Below are 20,809 nucleotides of genomic sequence, written 5' to 3'. Positions count from 1 at the left end.
TGCATCCAGGGTTTGAACCAGTCTGCAAGCTCCAAATGCTCCTTTTTCCCTGTCACCCTGCTGCCTCCCTGGCATCACACTAATCAAGAAAGGATGTGACCAAGAAGCCAGTTGATGAGAAGAATCTCTGAGAGAAGGAAGTTTTCCAGGTGGGACACTCCAAAGCCTAGGGTTACTCACACCCCTATTCGTATGCATTCCGGATGATAAAAGCCATTACGAGGTGATTTGAGCTAGGCAAGGAATTGGTAGGCGTGGGAAAACTAGAACCTCTAACAAAGCAAGGCAGGAAGTAAGGGCTTGAGATGACAGTGTCAATGGGGGGCTTGCATATTAGCATCCAAATCTAGAACTCTGAATCACTTTTTTCCATGGGCATTTAATTACAGGGTAGCCTGTGTACTTGTGATTAGTGGCATGATTATATATAAAGGTGTTCATGGTTAACAGAGCCTTTAGTGAGCTGGCTGGGGCCTAAATAATGCAACTAAATAAGGGTGACTGATTAAGCCAGGAGATTCCAGGTTTGGGGCATTCCTAAATTTTTTATTGGTAGCAAAATATTATTAATAATAGTTCTATTAGGCCAGGATTAATTTGAACCTGTAGCTTCTGACATAGTCTCATGGATGAGATTCAGACCTTTTAACATGTGGTTAAATTTGAAAGACAATCTGTGGTGCTAAGTCAACCATTGCCCACACTGCAAACATAAGCTTCAGCGAAAATGCTGGCTGTGTTTCCTGAAGGGCAAAGGAAGGGTCTAGTCCCGCAACGAATAGCCAGCAAAGGTCTCTTTGAGTCCAGCTCTCTATCTAAATGCCAGTAGTCCTCCAAGGGGCTCTCATCTTAAACAATTAGCAGTTTAATCTGGGGAGTGTCAAGATTACGGCTAAAGGTGGCAGCAAGGTAGAGAAAAGGATCTTTTTACAAAGACACAATTTGAGGGTTTTACAACTAGGCAAAGGTCTGTCGCAGTCTCTATAAACTGAAAACTACCTTGGAATTTTTATGAGAGGCTGCAGACCTTCTCATTCTGAAGCTCACCACTAGCAAGGACTGCCTGCCACAGACTCTATCCCAGTAGAACCATGAAGACATCATTGCAGCGTGATACAGATATACATCATAAGCAACTGTATAAGGCTCTGGTGTAATATTTCTTCTACGAGATGTATTTATATCAATTGTGAAGAGGTTGGCATGAAATTATATTGCTAAGGTCTGTTTAATTTCCAGATGATGTTACATTCTCTTTTATCATTCACCTAAAGACGTACTCATTTTATTAAAAAGATGTAAATTTTTCCAAAATAAGCTAGTTGATTTTGTTCATGCACAAGTCATTGATTTTAGAAGATATTTTCTATGAACAACAATATACTTACATCTAAATGCAAACAGGCTAGCATCAGAGAACAAAAAAACTAAATTTGCAACAATTCTATACCTCTAACATTAACTTAGAAAATTTCTCTCACTATTCCACACTCAGCTCTAATTTGTCAGTGAATCCTCCATCCATATGAAGTACCAATTGGATCAAATAATGTGTTCTGCTCTTTTCTACTGAAGACTGTTGATAGACTTTTAGCATGAGAAAAACAGATTAGGGAAATGAACAACAAAAAATATAAACCAAAATAAGCTAAAGCAAATATAGATATGTTCTCCAGCTAATGCTCAATTTTCTGATTTCTAATACAACTAAAATATCTAGAAAAAATTGTTTTCTTAGTACTATGATTTAACGTATCATCTTTTTAAAAGCCCTTCATTTGTCCCATTTGTAAATCTTTGTTATCTGGGTTATCAGGTATCAGGGGATATCGTATGTGAATAGCAATGTATCATGTTCCGGAAACACTAAAAACATTTTCACTATTGCTAGAATAGCAAAAAGTTTCATTGCTGCATACAAATGACCACTTTTCAAATGATAAAACACTGAAATGTTTTATAAGCTCTTTTCCTAGAGGTCTCCCGGGATTTGCCTTAAGTATTTGCATAAATAAATTATAAATGGATCCATCACAGCTGACTGCATTGAGTGAGGTGAAACTCAAGAGTGAATTTTAAACTATGCTCAGCAGTAAAGAGGAGTGTTCAATATCAGCTGCAGCACAGGTTTTCATTCATAATCCTTCCCAGGTCTCTCCATTCCGTGACTTTCCAGGTAGTCTCTTCGGTGTCCTTCATCACAGTTAATCTTTCTCTCTTCGCAGCTACTCAGAATGAACACTGTATGTGGTCTTATTAAAATCGACTCCTGCACAAAGTATTGGGGAAGACTTAATTGGCCTTCCAGGCTAGCATGTTTGTGATTACGTTTGATATGAATGCTGTGCATATTAGCCTAAGTGAAGAAATAAATGAAGAAAAGTATTACAGTGATCATAAAACATTACCAGAACAGGGGCAAAGCATCATGCTGCCCAACGTGTCTTGGCTCTGCCCGCAAGATGCACAGCAAGGAGCGATAACGTATTGCCCAATGAAAAATACCATTTGGTATGCAAATTAAAGAGAGGACAAAGCTTCCGTTCTTGGCCCTGCATCCACCCAACATAAACTCAAACTTGGAGACAATTAAGTATGCCTATAAATCCAGAGCCTTGGAAAACTAAATGGAGTCCTAAATCAGAGAAAGACACTAAGAAGGCAGAGAAAGAATACTCATTAGCCAGGTCCACACAGTGGTTTTATGGGTGTTCCTAAGAGAAAAGAGCTGATAGGACTTTTATAAGACCTCAGATAAAATCCTTTAAGGCATTGACATTATAATATTAGATCATAATACCGTTGGCACTTTGCAAGAAAACTCTGAAATCCGGGGGAAGAAGAAACCGTTTTTAAAAGGCTCATTTGAGGAGTTTTGAGATTAATTCATTGTCTTGATCAAAGGTTATTGTTAATAAACAAATTCTAACAGTGTCTCAGGAAAAGAAATCTGAGGCCATTTATCCACCGCTGCATCCCACTCTTGATACTTCATTCTCCACTTCAAGTTCCTTCCCTCCCACCTGCTCTCTGTACTTTCTTATTTTATGCAAATGAAAGGAGAGAGTAGAATTCTGTCTATAAATACTATTTACCTGGCTGCTTAGATTTATGGTTTTCCAGGCTGAAGACCAGAACCAGAAAAGCCCCTCAGGGTGCAGATCAGAGAAGCAACACATTCTACTACTCTTGCACAGATAACATTAATTTTGTTTCAAGTACAGCACAGAGAAAGTCTCATCATTTAAGACAACTAAGAACATGTTTGTAAATTCACAGTTTCTTAGCCAAATCTCATATCTGATTCTAAAGCTGACCTTGAATCCCTCTTGTCCTCCTTCTCTGGGGATATTTACAGAAACCTGATATGCACATGTCGGACATAGCAGATGCCAGTCAATTGACCAGGACACATGAACCTCAAGAATACTACTAGATTTCCTCCTTGTGTTTTCAAAACCGACTGATCGATTTGCTGGTTTTCCAAAGGATTCACACTATGGAGAGCCATATTGTGAATATAAGTGTACCATTTGTTTATCCTTAAGAGGCATTATTTGATATGCTGACAGGGGATACTAATCAACAGTGATCAGTTACTTAGTTTTTAAAAATCACTCCTAATACTTGCAAAAGAAAATTATTTAAAAGGTAAAAGCAATTATGCATGTCATCAGGGCCACTTTAGGGAAAAAAGCGTGCTGCAGATTTTGGGGAGAAGATTGTCTTTAAGACAAAATTACTCATACATATGTTTTATTATTTATATCATTACTAAACATCTTCATATTGAAAAAAATTCAGAAACCACATTTTCAGTGTACACTCACATACCTAGGTTTTTAAAAATTTTTGTTGGTACATAGTAGGTGCATATGTATTTATGGAGTACACAAGATATTTTGATACAGGCATACAAGGTGTAATAATCACATCAGGGTAAATGGGGTCTCCATCACCTCAAGCATTTACCCTTTGTGTTACAAACAATCAGTTATACTCTTCTAGTTATTTTAAATGTGCAATTAAATTATTATCGACTATAGTCATCCTGCTTTGCTATCAAATACTAGATCTTATTGATTCTTTCTATTTTATGTACCCGCTAACCATTCCCACTTCCCCTAATTTTACATAATGCTTCATCTTTAAACAAAAATGTATCACTAATAATGACATTGATACTGTATATTTTCTCTAAACGATAGAATCCTACAAGCTACTTAAGTATAAAATTTGTGGCTGTCTCATCAGGTCTCTTAATACTGAATTCTTTATAATGAGATTTTTCCATTGCAAATGGCATTTAACAAAAAGTGCTCCTCATTCCAATGACTTAGAAGCACATGATTTCCATCCACCACTACTCCGAACTGGCAGCCATCATAATAAGGTGTGAAACGTCATTAAAAAGTAGCATTCCACAGCCCTCCACACCAAGTCAGGTTTTCCTGTTACCTATCCTATCCTGCATATACTGTGCCCACTTTCTCCCTTTAGGAAGCAAGAGGCCAGTCCCCAGCGCTTGGGGATCTGAGACGTTTTTCCTTTTCTCCTTTAAATCTAAATTTAGATGTCACCTTCTCAGAGCTGCTTTTCCTTATGGCGCAATCAGATTAGGTCTTTCCAGGCAAAAAGTGTCTGGAGTAGAGACGTTGTTCAAGGACACTGGACCCTGGCTAGGCTTTTTCCCCTGATGGTGACATGGCCTCACTAATGTTGAGGTGGTTCAATGTTTGCCAACATTTCCTTAAAGGGATGCTTAGAGAAGCCAAGGTATGCTTCTACAGAATGGTGAAATAAGCCCCATACATAAAAAGATAGTTCTTTATGAAGCAAGACTTTCCTTTTAGACTGAATTCTGGAAGGACCTTACCTGCACAGAGAGGGTCACCAGAAGCTGTGAGTTGCACAAGGGAACAAGAGAAACAGAAAACCAGAGAAAAGCCAGGCAAGGATGAGCAGCAGCTGCTGTGGCACAGGGAAGCACCTCCCTGCTATTGCATGTATGTCCTCAATAAAAATAAATGTCAAAGAAGAAGAAGAAGAGAAGTCTTTGAATGTTCTCACCACAAAGAAATGATAAATGCATGAGATGTTCTATATACACATTACTCTAACTGGATCATTATACAACATAAATATGTATCAAAACATCAAATTGTACTCCATAAATATGTACACTTACAATGTGCCAATTAAAAAAATCAATTTAAATTTAAAAAATAATAAAAGTCAAGAGAGATTATGAATATTTAAATTAGCTTGTTTAATCACTCCACAGTGTATACATATATCAAAACACCACATTTTACTCCATAAATGCAATATAATCAGCTAATCATTAAAAATATCAATAAAACAGTAAAACTAAATGGGGACATTGTAACATGGCTTCTGCCTGACAGTGGTGACACAACTGATATGCTGCAGTCTCCTCTGTTATTCTCATTCATGACATCCAGTATTTTCCTTCATAGCACTTAATGCACAGTCTTTATATTATCTTCTAGACACCTAATGTACCTCATGTTATACAACCATAAATTTAGATTATATATAACTACTGATATAGTTTGGGCTCTGTGTCCCCACCTGAATCTCATCTTGAATTGTAATCTCCATGTGTCAAGGGAGAGATCTGGGGGGAGGTGATTGAATCATGGGGACCATTTCCCCCATGCTGTTCACATGATAGTGAGTTCTCACGAGATATGATGGTTTAAAAGTGTGACAGCTCCCATCCCTTCCACCATGTAAGATGTCCCTTGCTTCCCCTCGGCCTTCCACCATGATTGTAAGTTTCCTGAGGCCTCCTCAGCCTTGTGAAACTGTGAGTCAAATAAACCTCTTTTCCTTATGAATTACCCAGTCTCAGGTAGTTCATTATAGTGTTGAAATGAACTAATAAAGAAAATTGGTACTGGGAGTTTGGGGCACTGCTATAAAGATACCTGAACATGTGGAAGCAACTTTGGAACTGGGTAATGGGCAGAGGTTGGATAAATTTGGAGGACTCAGAAGAAGACAGGAAGAGGTGGGAAACTTTGGAACTTCCTAGAAACGTGTTGAATGGTTTTGACCAAAATGCTGATGCTGATAGGGACAATGAAGTCCAGGTTGACATGCTCTCAGATGGAGATGAACTTATTGGGAACTGGAGCAAAGGTCACTCTTGATATGCTTTAGCAAACAGACTAACAGCATTTTGCCCCTGTCCTAGAGATCTGTGGAACTTTGAACTTGAAAGAGATGATTTAGGGTATCTGGCAGAAGAAATTTCTAAGCAACAAAGCATTTAAGAAGTGACCCGGGTGCTCTTAACAGCAAATGGCCATATGCATTCACAAAGATATGGTTTGAAATTAAAACTTATGTTTAAAGAGGAAGCAGAGCATAAAAGTTTGAACATTTGCAGCCTGACCAAGTGGTAGAAGAAAAAAATCTATTTTCTGGGGAGAAATTCAAGCTGCCTGCAGAAACTTGCATAAGAGATGCCAAATATTAATAGCCAAGGCAATGGGGAAAATGTCCCTAGGGCATTTCATAGATCTTCATGGTAGCCCCTCTCATCACAGGTCCAGAGGCCTAGGAGGGAAAAACTGTTTCATGGGCTGGGCCCAGGGCCCCACTGTTCTGTGCAGCCTTAGGATGTGACACCTTGCATTCCAGTTGCTCCAGCTCTAGCCATGGCTAAAAGGGGCCAAGGTACAGCTTGGGACATAGCTTCACAGGATACAAGCCCCAAGCCTTGGCAGATTTCACATGGTGTTGGGCCTACAGGTATGCAGAAAACAAGACTTGAGTTTTCAGAACCTCCACCTAGATTTCAAGGATGTATGGAAATACCTGGATGTCCAGGCAGAAGTCTGCTGCAGTAGCAGAGTCCTCATGGAGAACCTCTAATAAGGCAGTGCAGAGGGGAAATATGGAGTTAGAGCCCCCACACAGAGTCCCCTCTGGACCACTGCCTAGTGGAGCCATGAGAAATGCGCCACCATCCTGTGGCCCCCAGAATGGATCTACCCAGAATGGTAGATCCACTGACAGCTTGCACTGTGCACCTGGAAAAGCTGCAGGCAATCAATGCCAGCCCTTGAAAGCAGCCACAGGGGCTGTACCCTATGGAGCCTCAGAGGCAGAGCTGCCCAAGACCTTGGGAGGCCACTTCTTGCATCAAAGTGCCCTGATGTGAGACATGGAGCCAAAGGAGATCATTTTGAAACTTTAAGGTTTAATGATTACTGTCTTGGGTTTTAGACTTGCATGGGGCCTGTAGACCCTTTGTTTTGGTCAATTTTCCCATTTGGTGCTTTTGATTTTACAGGCTGATAGGTGGAAGGGACTTATCTTGTCTCAGATGAGACTTTGGACTTGGACTTTTGGGTTAATGCTGGAATGAGTTAAGACTTTTGGGGACTGTTGGGAAGCCATGATTGTGTTTTAAAATGTAAGAAGGACTTGAGATTTGGGAGGGGCTGGGATGGAACAATATGGTTTGGCTGTGTTCCCACCCAAATCTCTTCTTGAATTGTAATCCCCACATGTCAGGGGAGGAACCTGGTGGGAGGTTATTGAATCGTGGGGGCAGTTTCCCATGTGCGGTTCTCATGATAGTGAGTTCCCACAAGATGTGAAGGTTTAAAAGTGTGTGACTGTTCCCTTCATCTTCTCTCTCTCCTGCTCCACCATTGTGAAGATGCGCATGGTTCCTCTTCATCTTCCACCATGATTATAAGTTTCCTGAGGCCTCCCCAGCTATATGGAACTGTGAGTCAATTTTAAACCTCTTCTGTTTATAAATTAACCAGTCTCAAGTAGTTATTTATAACAGTGTGAAAACGGACTAATACAACTACATATGTACCTGAATAATTGCTATATTCTGCATTTATTCCTCTCAGGTGCACTCTATGAGATTAGGCACTGTGCCTGTTTTTTTTTTTTCACCATTGCATCACCAGTTCAGCAGAGAGTCTTCACAGGAGGTGCAAAATCAATATTTTTTAGTAAATCAATATTGGTACAGTTGAAAAAAACTGTTGCATGACTCTGCAATGGTACCAAGCCCCTGGCGGTTATTTCTCCATGTCCAAGAACATCAGGAAGCCTCTCCATTGCAGGAGAGATTCATTCAATCAGTTCTCCCTTGCCTACCTGACTGTGGAATACCTAGCACCTTTTGGTGGGAGGAGCCCGGGAAGGAGTGGGCAGCTATGCAGAAAGAGGCCTCATTGATTCATCACTGCTTCAGAGGCCAACCATGTTGAATTAGTTTGTAAAAATTCTTAGTTGTTTTCATGGTCTTTTTCTACTTTGGGTCTCCAAGACTCATGCATGCAAACTAACAGATGTGTATCACAAAATCATAGGAATGACACATTTTCAAATTATTTGATAAAAAATCCAGTTTTGAAAGCTTATTTCTAGATACTTAGTGTCAATTACCCCCCTTTCTGATAAACGACAATTATGAATGAGGCATTTAGTAAAAACATTTTATTAACTCCATGATGTCCACATTTTCATTACTTGCTTTTCAGAATGAAATGATTGTTTCACCACAATTCACACAAATTAACTGATACATTAATCCACACCAAAAGAAAGAACTCACATGAAAACAGTATCATCTACGATGGCGGGAGTCACAGGAGCCACTCAGGCTTAACTCTCATCGTCATGAGCATAAAATAATGATCCTGGTCCATAGAATGAAGCCCAGCGAGAGGGGCCCACACTTGTCTCCTAGTATCCACCTCCCAAAAACCATTTATCAAAACAAATGCAGTAATACAGATCCAGAGCTAACCAAAAGTTTGTAAACCACAATTCTAATTTAATACTGACTAAATTTTCTACTCAATGGGTTAGATGAAGAGTTATTAATAACCTGTAACCAGAATTTAAAAAAATATATATGTGAAAAGATCATTTGATAATGTTTCCTAATTAATAAAAGCCCATAGGACATCCCTACACACTGTCTAAGATTTCTATCCTTTCTTTATATTTTCTCCTAATGATCACATTTTTTTCAAGCCAACTATAACTCTTGCTATCACATCTGTTCTTGTTTTTCTATCTTGCCATCTAATCTTTGTCCATATGCAAATATATTTCACTGTTATAATCACAGTGTACTCAATATTTTGTGAACTAAATCTTTCACTTAACGGTCTGAGTCTACCATTTTCATATTATGGAATCTTCAAAATTATTTTTTATGGTTGCCTAATATCTCCTAATTTCCTTAAGCATAGCCTGATTATTGAATATTTATGACATTTCCATTTTTTTGTTATTAAACGTAATTTTATAGAGACTATTTTCAGTCTTTTCAATTGTTTCCTGGATACAGAGAAAATAAAGATCCAAGTGTGTGAATATTTTTATGGTTCTTACTGTATTTAATCATTTTACAAAAAAGGTTGGGTTGATTTACAGTGCTGTAGCAATTTGTGAGTGGATATTTACCGAGAGCATGCTATGATTTACTTTTAGCTTTAATTTTTATTATAAGAGTTATCAATTAGTATCTCATTATTAATTACAAGTAGGCTTAAACATTGCTCTACATTTATTCTTTATGCTTAAATTGTCTATTTACATTCTTAACCCATTCTTCCATCTCCTTCTATTTTTTAAAAGATATTTTTAATTGGCTGCTTGAAACCCTGAAAATAAGTCTCTTAACTTGACCTAAATACGAAAGGCAATAGAAGCAAAATCAGCACAAACTTGCCCTGTTACCTTCAAGAACTTGGCTGTTACCAGGCCATATTAACAGAAGAATAGTAATTCCTTCCAGAGAAATGCTGTGTGCTTACCCTAGTTGGTCTTCACAGCAAAGTAAGAAGAAAATGCACTACTGTGGATTTGAGGGCCACACTTTATCACTAAATAGTATTTTCAACAAACTCAGACATTGGTCACTAATGATGAAACAGGTAAAATATAAGCACCCAATTAAGGAGTGGGGAAAACCTATGCAGCTCATTAATTGCATAAACGACCTGACATACACTGTCCAGCAGTCATACAGAAACAAAGGTTACAATAATTTAGATCTTGCATTTTCCAAAGCATTGGGCGGGAACACTCCCGACATGTTACTTGACATCACAGAGAAGGGCAACCCCACGGAGCACCCAGTGTTCAGGGGTCTGGGCCGTCCTGAGGTCCACAGCGGCAATGTAGTTAAAGTCCGTTCGAACTGGCTTCTTATAGATGGGACAGGAGTAAAACCGAGGATCTCGTAAAGCTACAAAAAAATCATAAAAGAAAAGAACTTGGTGAATTTCCCACTTAAGTGCCCAAGGAGAGTGCAGAGCCACGCTTCTGCATTCTGTAGGTCATTTCAAAGACAGATGGGTTTGGCAGAATGAGGGACATTCTTTCTGAGGCCAGGCAATTCCTGGATGTGACGCAGACGCTCCCACAGGGTGCCAGTAGCTGTGGCAAGACACCCAGACAGCGTCTGGTGGCCTCTGCTGGCCCCCTGCCCCGAACCATGGACAGTAAGTCAGCCCACATGCTTCCTCTCTCTCCTTGGCACCTGTCAACTCAACATCCCCCTCCACCTGTTCTCCTTCATCTCCCCAACAAACCTTGAGCGCGCACACGTCAGTTTTAATCAGGTATCCAGCACCAGTGGGCATTACTTTATTATTTCAAAATCTTCAACCCTGCAGGCCATAGTTTACATCACATCTTAAATCCCAGGACAGCGGGTGCTCCCCCACCCCCCAGCTAAATCAGGTATTGTGAATTCTCTATAAATGTAGAGAAATAAAATTGCTGGGAAGCAGAGAGTAATGGACCAATTCACCTCTCTGAGACTCAATCTACCTTTCCGGAGTAGAAGAATAGATGCAGTTTCCAAAATGACACTGCAATGAAAGGCAATCTATGTGTGTCCATCCTTCAGAGATCCTTTCTAACACATCCATCTCCACCCACAGGCTCCCTTTCTTTCCGGCCTTGGAAACCCCATACTCAGAGACAGGCCCAGGTCTGTGGGGAATTAAACTCACACAATTCATGAGGGCCCTCTTTAAAAAAAAATGAGTGAAATTTACAAACAAAAAAGTAGGCTTTGGAAGGAGCTTCTGCCTGTGAGCAGCCTGGGAGTTTAAGCCTCATTAGTGTCTTATGAGAGCCACTCTGTCCACAGTAGTTTACCTGCACACCTCCTAACATGCGTCTCAGGAAGTAGTGTATTATTTTATAGTCTCTTCCAGATTATACATTTTTCGAGGACAAGAGTGTGTCTACACCCATCCCTGTACTCTTCTGGAAAGTCAATATTATATTTTTTAAAAACCCTCACTTAACTATTGAAGTGAAATGACATTTAACTAAGAGGATGCTCTGCTTTTGTGAATTAATGTTACAAACATGGGCACTGAAACATATCAGAGTTATTGAATTTATTTCTCAAAACTGACATGCTCAAAAATTTGCCTTTTCCAGAAAATTATAAAAGCAAGGCACTATCAGAAGCTAAAGTCTCATTATTTGATCCAATAGACCTTTTAACCTGCTGTGCCCTGTGTTTTCACATATCCACTATAAATTTAATCAATTGTATTAGAAGAAGTGAAACATTTGAATATAATAATATGATACATAAGTTTCAGTATAAAATAAATAATTCTAAGGCAGTGATTCTTAACCAGGGATGATTCTACCTAGGGGGACATTTGCCAATATCTGAAGACATTTTTGGTTAACACAACTGTGGGCTTGCTACTAACATCTTCGTGAATAGAGGTCAGGAATGCTGCTAACATCCTATAATGCACAGGACAGCCCCCCGGCCCCAAACAAAGGTAATCCAGACCAAAAATGTCAAGAGTACCAAGACTGAGAAACCTTCTTCTAAAACAACAAAGATATTTTACAGTATTTTAAAACTCTGTGTTTCCTTAATCTTATGAAATTAATCATTAGAAACAACCTAAAACAATGTGATACCTAATTTTAAAATCTTAGTGTAATTTTTCCAATTTCTATGCATATATCACTAGTAATAATAATTAGGCAAATGTATATGAAAAATTCTGAACAAGTAAATGAATGACAACGAATCATGCAATGCGGTTAACACTAACTATACTCACTGATATAGTTAAATCCTTTAATCCTAGGATCTTTAAACATGTAACAAATATATAACTCATTCTTCTTCTTGCTGCAAATTTGATTAACAATCATTTTATAAACTTGAAGTAAGGTTTTGGTGCCTTACATCTGAATCTCATGATAATTACAATAATTACAACTTGAGAATCATTTGACTATTTGGATTTTTAATCCCAAAAGAAAAATGGAGGAAAAAAATAGCATTCTCTTCAATAAGCAGGTAAAAATAATTTTCTGAAATATTTATCCAATTCTATTTATTTTTAATTGCTTCAGAGCTGAAGGTGCTCATGCCAAGTCACAGCATGCAGCAAACTTCTGCGGCAGGATTAGAAGCCACTGAAGATATAATTTCATAGTGAAAACGCTGACAGATGCTAAACAACTACATAAGCAGATGATTCGAAACCATCCCCCTGCTTAGACAAACAACTTCGAAGACAAAAATAAGCTTGCGGGGTAGGTAGAACAAATCAACTAAATATGTTTAAAACCTTGGGTCTCCAGAAGGAGGAGGAGAGAGGAGAGGTTGTGCAAACTGGCAAGCTATACCCTTTAGGATCTTAAAGGTTTTAATAAAACACCTTGGGGGAATTTCATTTTCTGACTGTTTAACTTCCCTATCTATCTTGCATTTTTCATCTACATGTGAGTATGCATCCATATATTGCTTCCAACATCCAAAATAACCATTATATAGAGAGTCTCTATAGAATCGTTAAGTCATTCTTTTATTTAACCACCCTTTTGCTAGTAACATTTAAATCACTGGACAGTTCACTCTTAATATACAGTATTTCTTTCACTCCTTTAAAAAGCATTTGAGTTAAGCATGTTAATAAGAGTAACAATTGAAAAAATATGTATTAAATGCATCCTATGTTCACTGTCAGTACATTGTCAGTACATAGGAAGTATTTAATACATATTTTTCCTAATAACATTGTGAGTGTAATTCTCTCAGCAATCCTGTGTGACGGGTACTACTATTTAATCACTTTGCGGATTCAAAAACTGGAACAGAAGGAAGGCGAGTTGTCCAAGATTAGAAAGCTGTAGTGTTAACTGAGAATGAAACCTAGTCAGAATGGATCCGTGGCCTCTCCACTTCATCTCTGCAATACTTGGGATGCGCTATGCATGTATACCTCTGTCTTTGCAGAAAACATGAAAATGAAATGGACAGAACTAGATACCTGAGTTCAATCTGCGGCATATTTTAGATAGGCCTCCAAAGCCACATGACTAATGACTAGGATGATAAAAGCCAGGAGAACCACTCGAATATCCCGGCCCCTGGCTCATGGTCCTCTACCGGTGAACAGGGGCATAAGCACTTTTCAGATTGCAGCATGACGGAGGGAGGTATGGGGAGGGAGAGCACCACCCACAGAGGGCTCTCCCTGTGCCCTCCCACTGCCTACAGTCTACCTTAACAGGTACCTGAGAAAAATTAATTCAGGACTTCCATATTCAATGGAGCTGTCCTCATTTTGAATTTAGCCTTTATTTTCAAGTTTTGTCCCAGGCGCTGAGAGGACACATAAACACAGAATCTCAAGTAGAAGACTAACCATGGGAATTCCCAGAGGTTTGCATATACCTCACGACAAACAAATGTGATTCTGATACCAGCTTTCACTGTCAGTAGCCAGGAATCACGGGCAAATTACCCAGGGTCTCCAAACCTTAATTTCTCCATCTGCGAAATGAGGACGATAAATTTGACAGAGTTGTTGTAAAGATTAAATAAGTTAACACATGTATGTGCCTGGTATAGTATAATGCCTGGAATGTGGAAGGTGCCTAAGATAGAGATGTTATTTGACACTTCTTTATCTCTCTGTCTCCACACACACATACATAGGCACACGCACATACACACACAGGCACACGCACATACACACACATGCATCTACTTACGCATGGACCTTTTCACTAAAGCAACTTCCCAGACTCATGTTTCCCATGACTTTAACAGACTTCCAGGTTTACAAGCTGACAGCCGATTAAACCCTGTGGGCTTAGGAACCAGGAGGTCTCTACTCCTGGTCACCACATATGGCTACCCCCACCCCAGTCCCAAATCTGCACAGTCTCACATCAAAATGGGTCAGACGGCATTCTTAGATACATGTTTTCCTTAGCAGGAAATAACCCTTGAGACCCCTCTTGCACCTGCTTGGTGATCAGAGGTACACAGAAGGCTTGCCTCGTCCCTCACAAATGTTCCAATCACAGTTTTCCAGCACATCAGCTACAGTTCTGAAGTTCGCTGAGAATCATCAATCTGCTCATATAATAAATCTGTGAAGACACATATCTTTCTTCTATCTGTCCTTTCCAGCTTCCTTTGAGAACAGAGAATCTAGACGGTGTGCGTGTGGCTTTACTCTCTTGGTGAATTGAGTACTATTTGAATGACTTTTCTGTGATTTTCTAGCAAGAAACATCATTTCTTTTTAAAGTTTGAGGGTGTATCACTCAATTTTTAGAGTTAAAATAAATATCTAGATTTCTTCTTGTAGAAAACAAATAAACCAGTCCTATATCTATATTTTAATGATTATTTAAATTGAGAAATTTCCTTCATATTAATGTAAAAACTGTTAACTATAAGAATTCCAATTTTCAAATGCTGCACTTTGGTCTTTAATGATGCTACACACCGCTTTAAGTCAATCAGAGCCCTGCTCAATTATCAAAATTGAGTAAAAATTAAATGTATCACATGAAAAGGGTAACAGAATGTTAGTTTTCCATTACTAAAGAAACACCTCTTCAACAACAAAGCGATTTTAACAACAAACCGAGTTTCCACCAGCTCTTACTGAAATCAACAAAGGAATAAAGAACTAAAGTTTTCTTTTAATACTTTGAAATTAGCCCCTTTTCCTTTGCTTATTTTATTTTCTCCCTTACCTGCTGCTAATGAGCATCACCACTGGCTAACACACAGCAGGGTGGACATAGTTCTTCTATAAAAATCTGTTCTTAAATCATAAAGAATTGCCAGTATTATAAAATTATTACTTTATTACTACCATGCTGAGATGTTCAGTGTCAAATTGCCATGGATTTTTATAGTTTAGTCACAAGAAAAAACAGTAACATGTAACTCAACTGGAAAAAGGTTTTCATTTCATTTTATAACGGAAACGTTTTTACAACATGTTGACTAGATGCAATGATATGATAAAGCAATTTTTCTAAAATACTATTTTTGGCTAAAGGAACACTTGATTATTATTTCTATAAAATAATTACCGTCCCAAGATCTCACACCACCCTAAGAACCAGTAAATACAAAGCCATAGGCAGTATGCTTGCCTAAGCCCACGTAGACACATTTATCTTTTTTGATTCAACTAATAAATATTGAACTACACCATGTGCCAAGCAGTGTGCTGAGAACCTTTGTGTTCCTAATCTGATGCTCAACTCTCCCCTTCACAGGCTCTTCTTCCTTCATAACACTGGTCCCCTCCCAAGGTAATCCTTATTCCCTTCAACAAATCACAACCTCTCTAGCTTGTTGTTCTCAAAGCAAAAATCATTTCTCTAGCAAACTTTTGAAAATACTAAATGAGACATGGTGTGAAATCCACCTTTAAACATTCTCCATAAATATCAGTTGTCTCTTCCGACTCCCCCATTTCCACCTCTACCTGAAGAACCTCTTTCATGTGGAAGCTTTGTTATCCACCTACACACTGCTGACATCCAGCTAACCTGGACCAGGTCTGTCTTCTAAATCCCAGAACTAAACTCTTCACCAAACCCAGCACATCCATTACCACCTCATGACTTTCCACTCTTCCCTCTGCTCCAGGATGCTAGCATAGCCCCTTTCTGTCACTTGGATCTCAGCTCAGTATTCCTAACAGAACTCCTAAATTATCTTACACTCAAACCATGTGTATGGCTTGAATTTGTCCCCTAGAATTTCATGTGTTGAAAACTTAATCACTGGTACAATAATATTTGGAGGTAGAGTCTGATAAATGGTGACTGGGTCAAAATGGTGAATCCCTTATGAATGAATTAATGTCATTATCATGCCAGTGAGATAGTTATTGCAAGAGTGGGTTGCTATAAACCAAGTCCAGCCCCTGGTGCCCCTCTCTGTCTCACATGCTTACTTCTACTTTCTGTTTGTGACCATGGAATGACTCTCACCAGATGCTGGCATCATGCCTTTGGACTTCCCTGCCTCCAGAACCAGGAGCAAAATAAACTTCTATTGTCTATCACATGCCCAGTCTGTAGTATTTTGTTATAGCAACAGAAAATGGACTAAGACACCATGCATGTGTTTTTTTGCAGAGAAACAAGAAGTATCTGAAATCAGTATGTTCATTTCTAGTCAACTCTCATTATTCACAGTAGTTATGTCCTATGAAGTCACCATGAATATTGAATTAACAAATGCCAAGCCATTGCTCCTAGGGGAAACACAGGGTTAGTTTCCCGCAAGCCTCTGGTCACAACATTTCCATCAAGCAGTCAATACATAATCTTGTTTTATGTGTGTTTCTGTTTAAGGATATCTTGTTAATATATATTGTTGATTTATTATGATTGCACTGGAGGCCAACAGCACTATGACTAATGCCTGAAGGAAGTTTGTCCAACACATGTATTTTCTTTATAAGGCACAGTCTTCTTGTGCTCAGAAACAGCAGACTTAATACTACACTTGGGGGCCATTTTAAATAGGAAAATGTACCAAAAAAAAAAAAATTGAAAAACATGGTACTAAAGAGACCACAAACAGGACACTTAGTTGTAATATGAAAGCTGGAACAAGAAGGCCCAGCCTCACCTTGTTTGGCCCCAGCTAGGAATATGTATGTCTGGCAACTCCAACTGTTTGCTGCTTTGCACATGTTTGTGAATGACCATGCGAATGACCACAAAAGTGTCATTAGTGTTGATTCGGGGGCTACAGAGAAATTTTAGCAGGTGGGCAAATTCACAAATACAAATCTGTGAGTAACAAGGCCCGACTATATTTCTTTCTTTTATGGCTATCACCCCTGTTTGCGACTCAGCTCCACAAGAATGGGAAGCTTGTTTGGTCTTTTCTCAGTGCTGCCATCCCAGCACTAGGGAAGTGCTTGGCAGATGGTAAGTAGTCATTGAATGACCAAGCTAGCTAATGCTATTTCCCTCCACCACGAAAAGTCTAACTCCCCATAACTATCATTCTTCTCCTCCAAAGCACATCTCAAAAGCAATCACCCCTAAACTCCTAGACATCTCTATGTTTTCTTTCTGAGCATCTCTTTTGTAACATGTATCAATTTGTATTTTCATTATTTACTTACTATGGGTCTCCTTCACCAGACTGTGAGTCTCTGGGGGCTGGATCTGGTTCATAATGATCTTTGCATCCCTAGCGCCTAAGGTTATGACTGGTAACTATTAGACATCCACCAAATGTTTCCTTAAAAAACAAATACTTGGGGCTGGGCGCTGAGGAGGCTGAGGCTGGAGAATCGCTTGAACTCAGGAGTTGGAGGTTGCAGTGATCTGAGATCGTGTCACTGCACTCCAGCCTGGGTGACAGAGCGAGACTCTGTCTCAAATAAATAAATAAACAAACAAACACTTATAGTTCATTAATTATTTTATCCCTTTACTTGTTAGAATCTCTTGTGCTTCTATCGTAAAATCAGTACTTCCTTGGAATCCACTACCATGGCTAGAGTTTATGGTTTATGCTTCTAAAATGAACAGGGAATTCCCTCATATGCTGAAATGTGGTATCGCTGTAGAGATGTCAGCTGAGTGAAAGGTGACCAAAAAAAGAGCCTCCAGAAAACATCAATCCAACAACGGAAAATAGTTTAGGCATTTTTAGACTTGTCAAGTACAGCTTTGATAATTTTGTTAAAGTAGAATCACGTGTGTACTTCACAGAAGTGTTATTACATTCAAAGACAGAAATAAGAACTCAGTATTTTACCATTAGCTATAGGATTAAGCCAAATGCCTCTGAATTCAATCTAGATTTCACTACCTGGTTCAAACCTCCAGGTTGGTAGAGCCACAGCCTCCAACTGAGCCCTGTGCAATCTCATCTAGAAAGCCTCCTTACCACAGCTCACCCCACCACATTGTATCCATTCTTCAAAGCTCAGTCCAGGCCCAAATGCTCCTGAGACTCAGCCGCCGCCCACTTCATCCCGTGTTATCTCACTCTCCTTCCCCATGCTTATTAACCATGCCAAACATTTCTTTCTTATCTCATCAGCTAATATTTCCTGAGTATCCACACATATTAATCTGCTTTATTAGATAAGCAAGTACTATCTAGAACTATTGCCTCCTCAATATACTCAAGAAAGTGCCTAGAGGTCAGTAAGTCCCCATTAAACATTGGTGTGAATGTAAAGCTGGTTGATAAGAGAGTAAAATCTCTACTACATGATGACAAAAATAATGAACTCCCGTGTTGATAATGTCATCCAAACGAACAACGTGAACACTTACTGAAGGTACAAGACAACTTACTATTGTTTTCTGCATAAATCCTTATGACAGGCATCAACTCAAAGAGCACTTTTGGCTTTGATTCAATGAGTTTCATGTTCCTCTTGTCCCAGCCAGCACCTTCAAGATATAGGCCATAGACATAGACGCCCTCTGTGGGAGGGGCAGAAATGTCATCCTTCATCCATTTGGTGACTTCATTGCAAAGCACCATATTGTCCAGAGCCCAGCCTTTGTTGGCCCGAGTTATTTCCTATTCAGGGCAGCAAAAGATGAATGGAGCAGTTACAGGTTTGTCTTAATAGAAAGAGCATAACAATAATGAAAGCTTGGCTCCAAATCACTCTAATTCGAAGGAAGTACAATAGTGCCTAAAGAATTAGCAAGATTCTCTCATAAAAAAAAAACCCACATCCTAATTTAGCTATGTCTACTTTAAAAAGAAATACAAAGTCAAATCAAATACAAAAATAAGAAATAAATATTTTGAAAGTCGAGCTAGCAGCCTGAGAACAAGTGGCTGGGATTTATGTTCATGACAATGTAACTGCTAGTACCAAAAAGAGACAGTCATTCTCTGTCTTATTATAGTCTTTAAAACTATAATGAAAAAAAAAAAAAACTATAATGAAAGAAAACCCTGTGGAGGAAAATTATAATAACACAATGGGTGCAAATCAGAGCTCTTACCTGTCGCATTGCCGTTAAAAATCCCTGGGGGTTAAAAAAGCCTGTCATCCAAAAGCAGTGAGGTCGGCCATTGAAAACCCACGAGGTAAACTGGCCATTTCTTTCTATAAGTTCAGTAAACCAGAAACCCAGCGTACTTGAAACCCAAGAAACCTGCAGTGAAGACATTTAAACAATTAATTGATATAAGTTTAACACTGCAGTGTAAACTAGCTATGTTCACTAAAAAAAAATGATGAAATATCAATTTCACTTTTATAATGAAAAAAGTCTCTAAGTCATGAATTTTCCCTGGATTCTGGCATAAGTGTTTCAAATTATTCTTTCTCCTTAATAATAGTAATGCTACTAAGATATGACAGAATATACTAGTCATCACATGAACATCAGATCAATTCACAGAACTGTTCAAGATATCTAATGTCAATCGAATCACTTTCCATGTACCAATATATTCATCACTGATTCTGCTGTAAAGGAATCAAAACAATTTATTGGATTAAATTTCAAGGCTTTCATCATTTTTCCTTAGGTTACAATTTCAATCTATAACACATAAAAAAGGATTTTTATTTACATAAATATGCTCATGGCCTTATCAAGATAAATCAACACTGTAAAATAGATCCCATGGATAATAAGATGTAGAAGACTTGCTACACTTAATTGTAATGGGGTGAACAACAGTCCTTTCCCAGAATGTTTGTCACTTTAGAATACATTTTTGTTTCCTCTCTTGAAGGAGCAAAAAATGGAAACCCAAGACTCTTTGTCATCCACAAATTATTTGCATTTATTGCTTCTGACTTTCTCCCTGAATTCACCTGTGGGGCTTCCATTACGACAACTGGCATGGATATGTCATTAATGCCATGAGCAGCAGCAGTGGACGGTATCTTCAAATCACAGATTATAACATTTTACTGTAATTGCAATATTTTATGTACGAATAAATGTAGTAATCAACCTGGGTATAACACTTGAATTTCAAACACCTTAAGAATTAATTTGCCTATTTTCAAGAGTTATTGAGATTCCAAAGTCTGATAATAAGCTGAGAAGAATAAAAACCTGAACAAAAAGATCATAATTTAAGAATTAAATCACTCATTGTCTGCTATCATTATAGGTCTGTTAACTAAAAGAGATGTGTATTTTATACTACGTTTGGTCTGAGGGCAGAGGGAGCTGCTAACGAGAGTGCCCCCTGACAGGGATTCCTGTTCCAGGGCCTCCCAGGTCCTACCGAGGTGGATGATCTGGTTTGGTAGGGAAGGAACTCATAATGGCCAGTGATCTGGAAGAGTCTCCCTCAGTCCTTGGCAATGAGAAGAGGCAATTCAGATAGAAAACTCTCTGGTATGGGCAATGGATTTATTAAAGATGAGAAGGAAATAAACGGGTCTGGTCAAAGCTGATTCCGAGTCTCTAAGCTATGTGATGAGAGGGATGGGGGGTGGTGTCATCAAATAAC

General features: G+C 38.7%; 1 protein-coding gene across 1 annotated transcript in view; it reads right to left on the bottom strand.

Moving 5' to 3' along the window:
* Window positions 1–9,894: 9,894 nt before the first annotated feature.
* The window catches only part of DNAH5 (dynein, axonemal, heavy chain 5), a 274,359-nt gene continuing 263,444 nt past the window's right edge, over window positions 9,895–20,809 (bottom strand). The window contains 3 exon segments of the mRNA XM_011994188.1: window positions 9,895–10,264; window positions 18,667–18,898; window positions 19,336–19,488. Coding sequence (XP_011849578.1) covers window positions 10,113–10,264; window positions 18,667–18,898; window positions 19,336–19,488 — 537 coding nt within the window. The 3' untranslated portion in view covers window positions 9,895–10,112.

The sequence above is a fragment of the Mandrillus leucophaeus genome, unplaced genomic scaffold, assembly GCF_000951045.1.
Source record: "Mandrillus leucophaeus isolate KB7577 unplaced genomic scaffold, Mleu.le_1.0 Scaffold445, whole genome shotgun sequence".
Lineage (NCBI taxonomy): Eukaryota > Metazoa > Chordata > Mammalia > Primates > Cercopithecidae > Mandrillus > Mandrillus leucophaeus.
The sequence above is the reverse complement of the archived record's forward strand: the minus strand, read 5'-3'. Positions and strand labels throughout refer to the sequence as shown.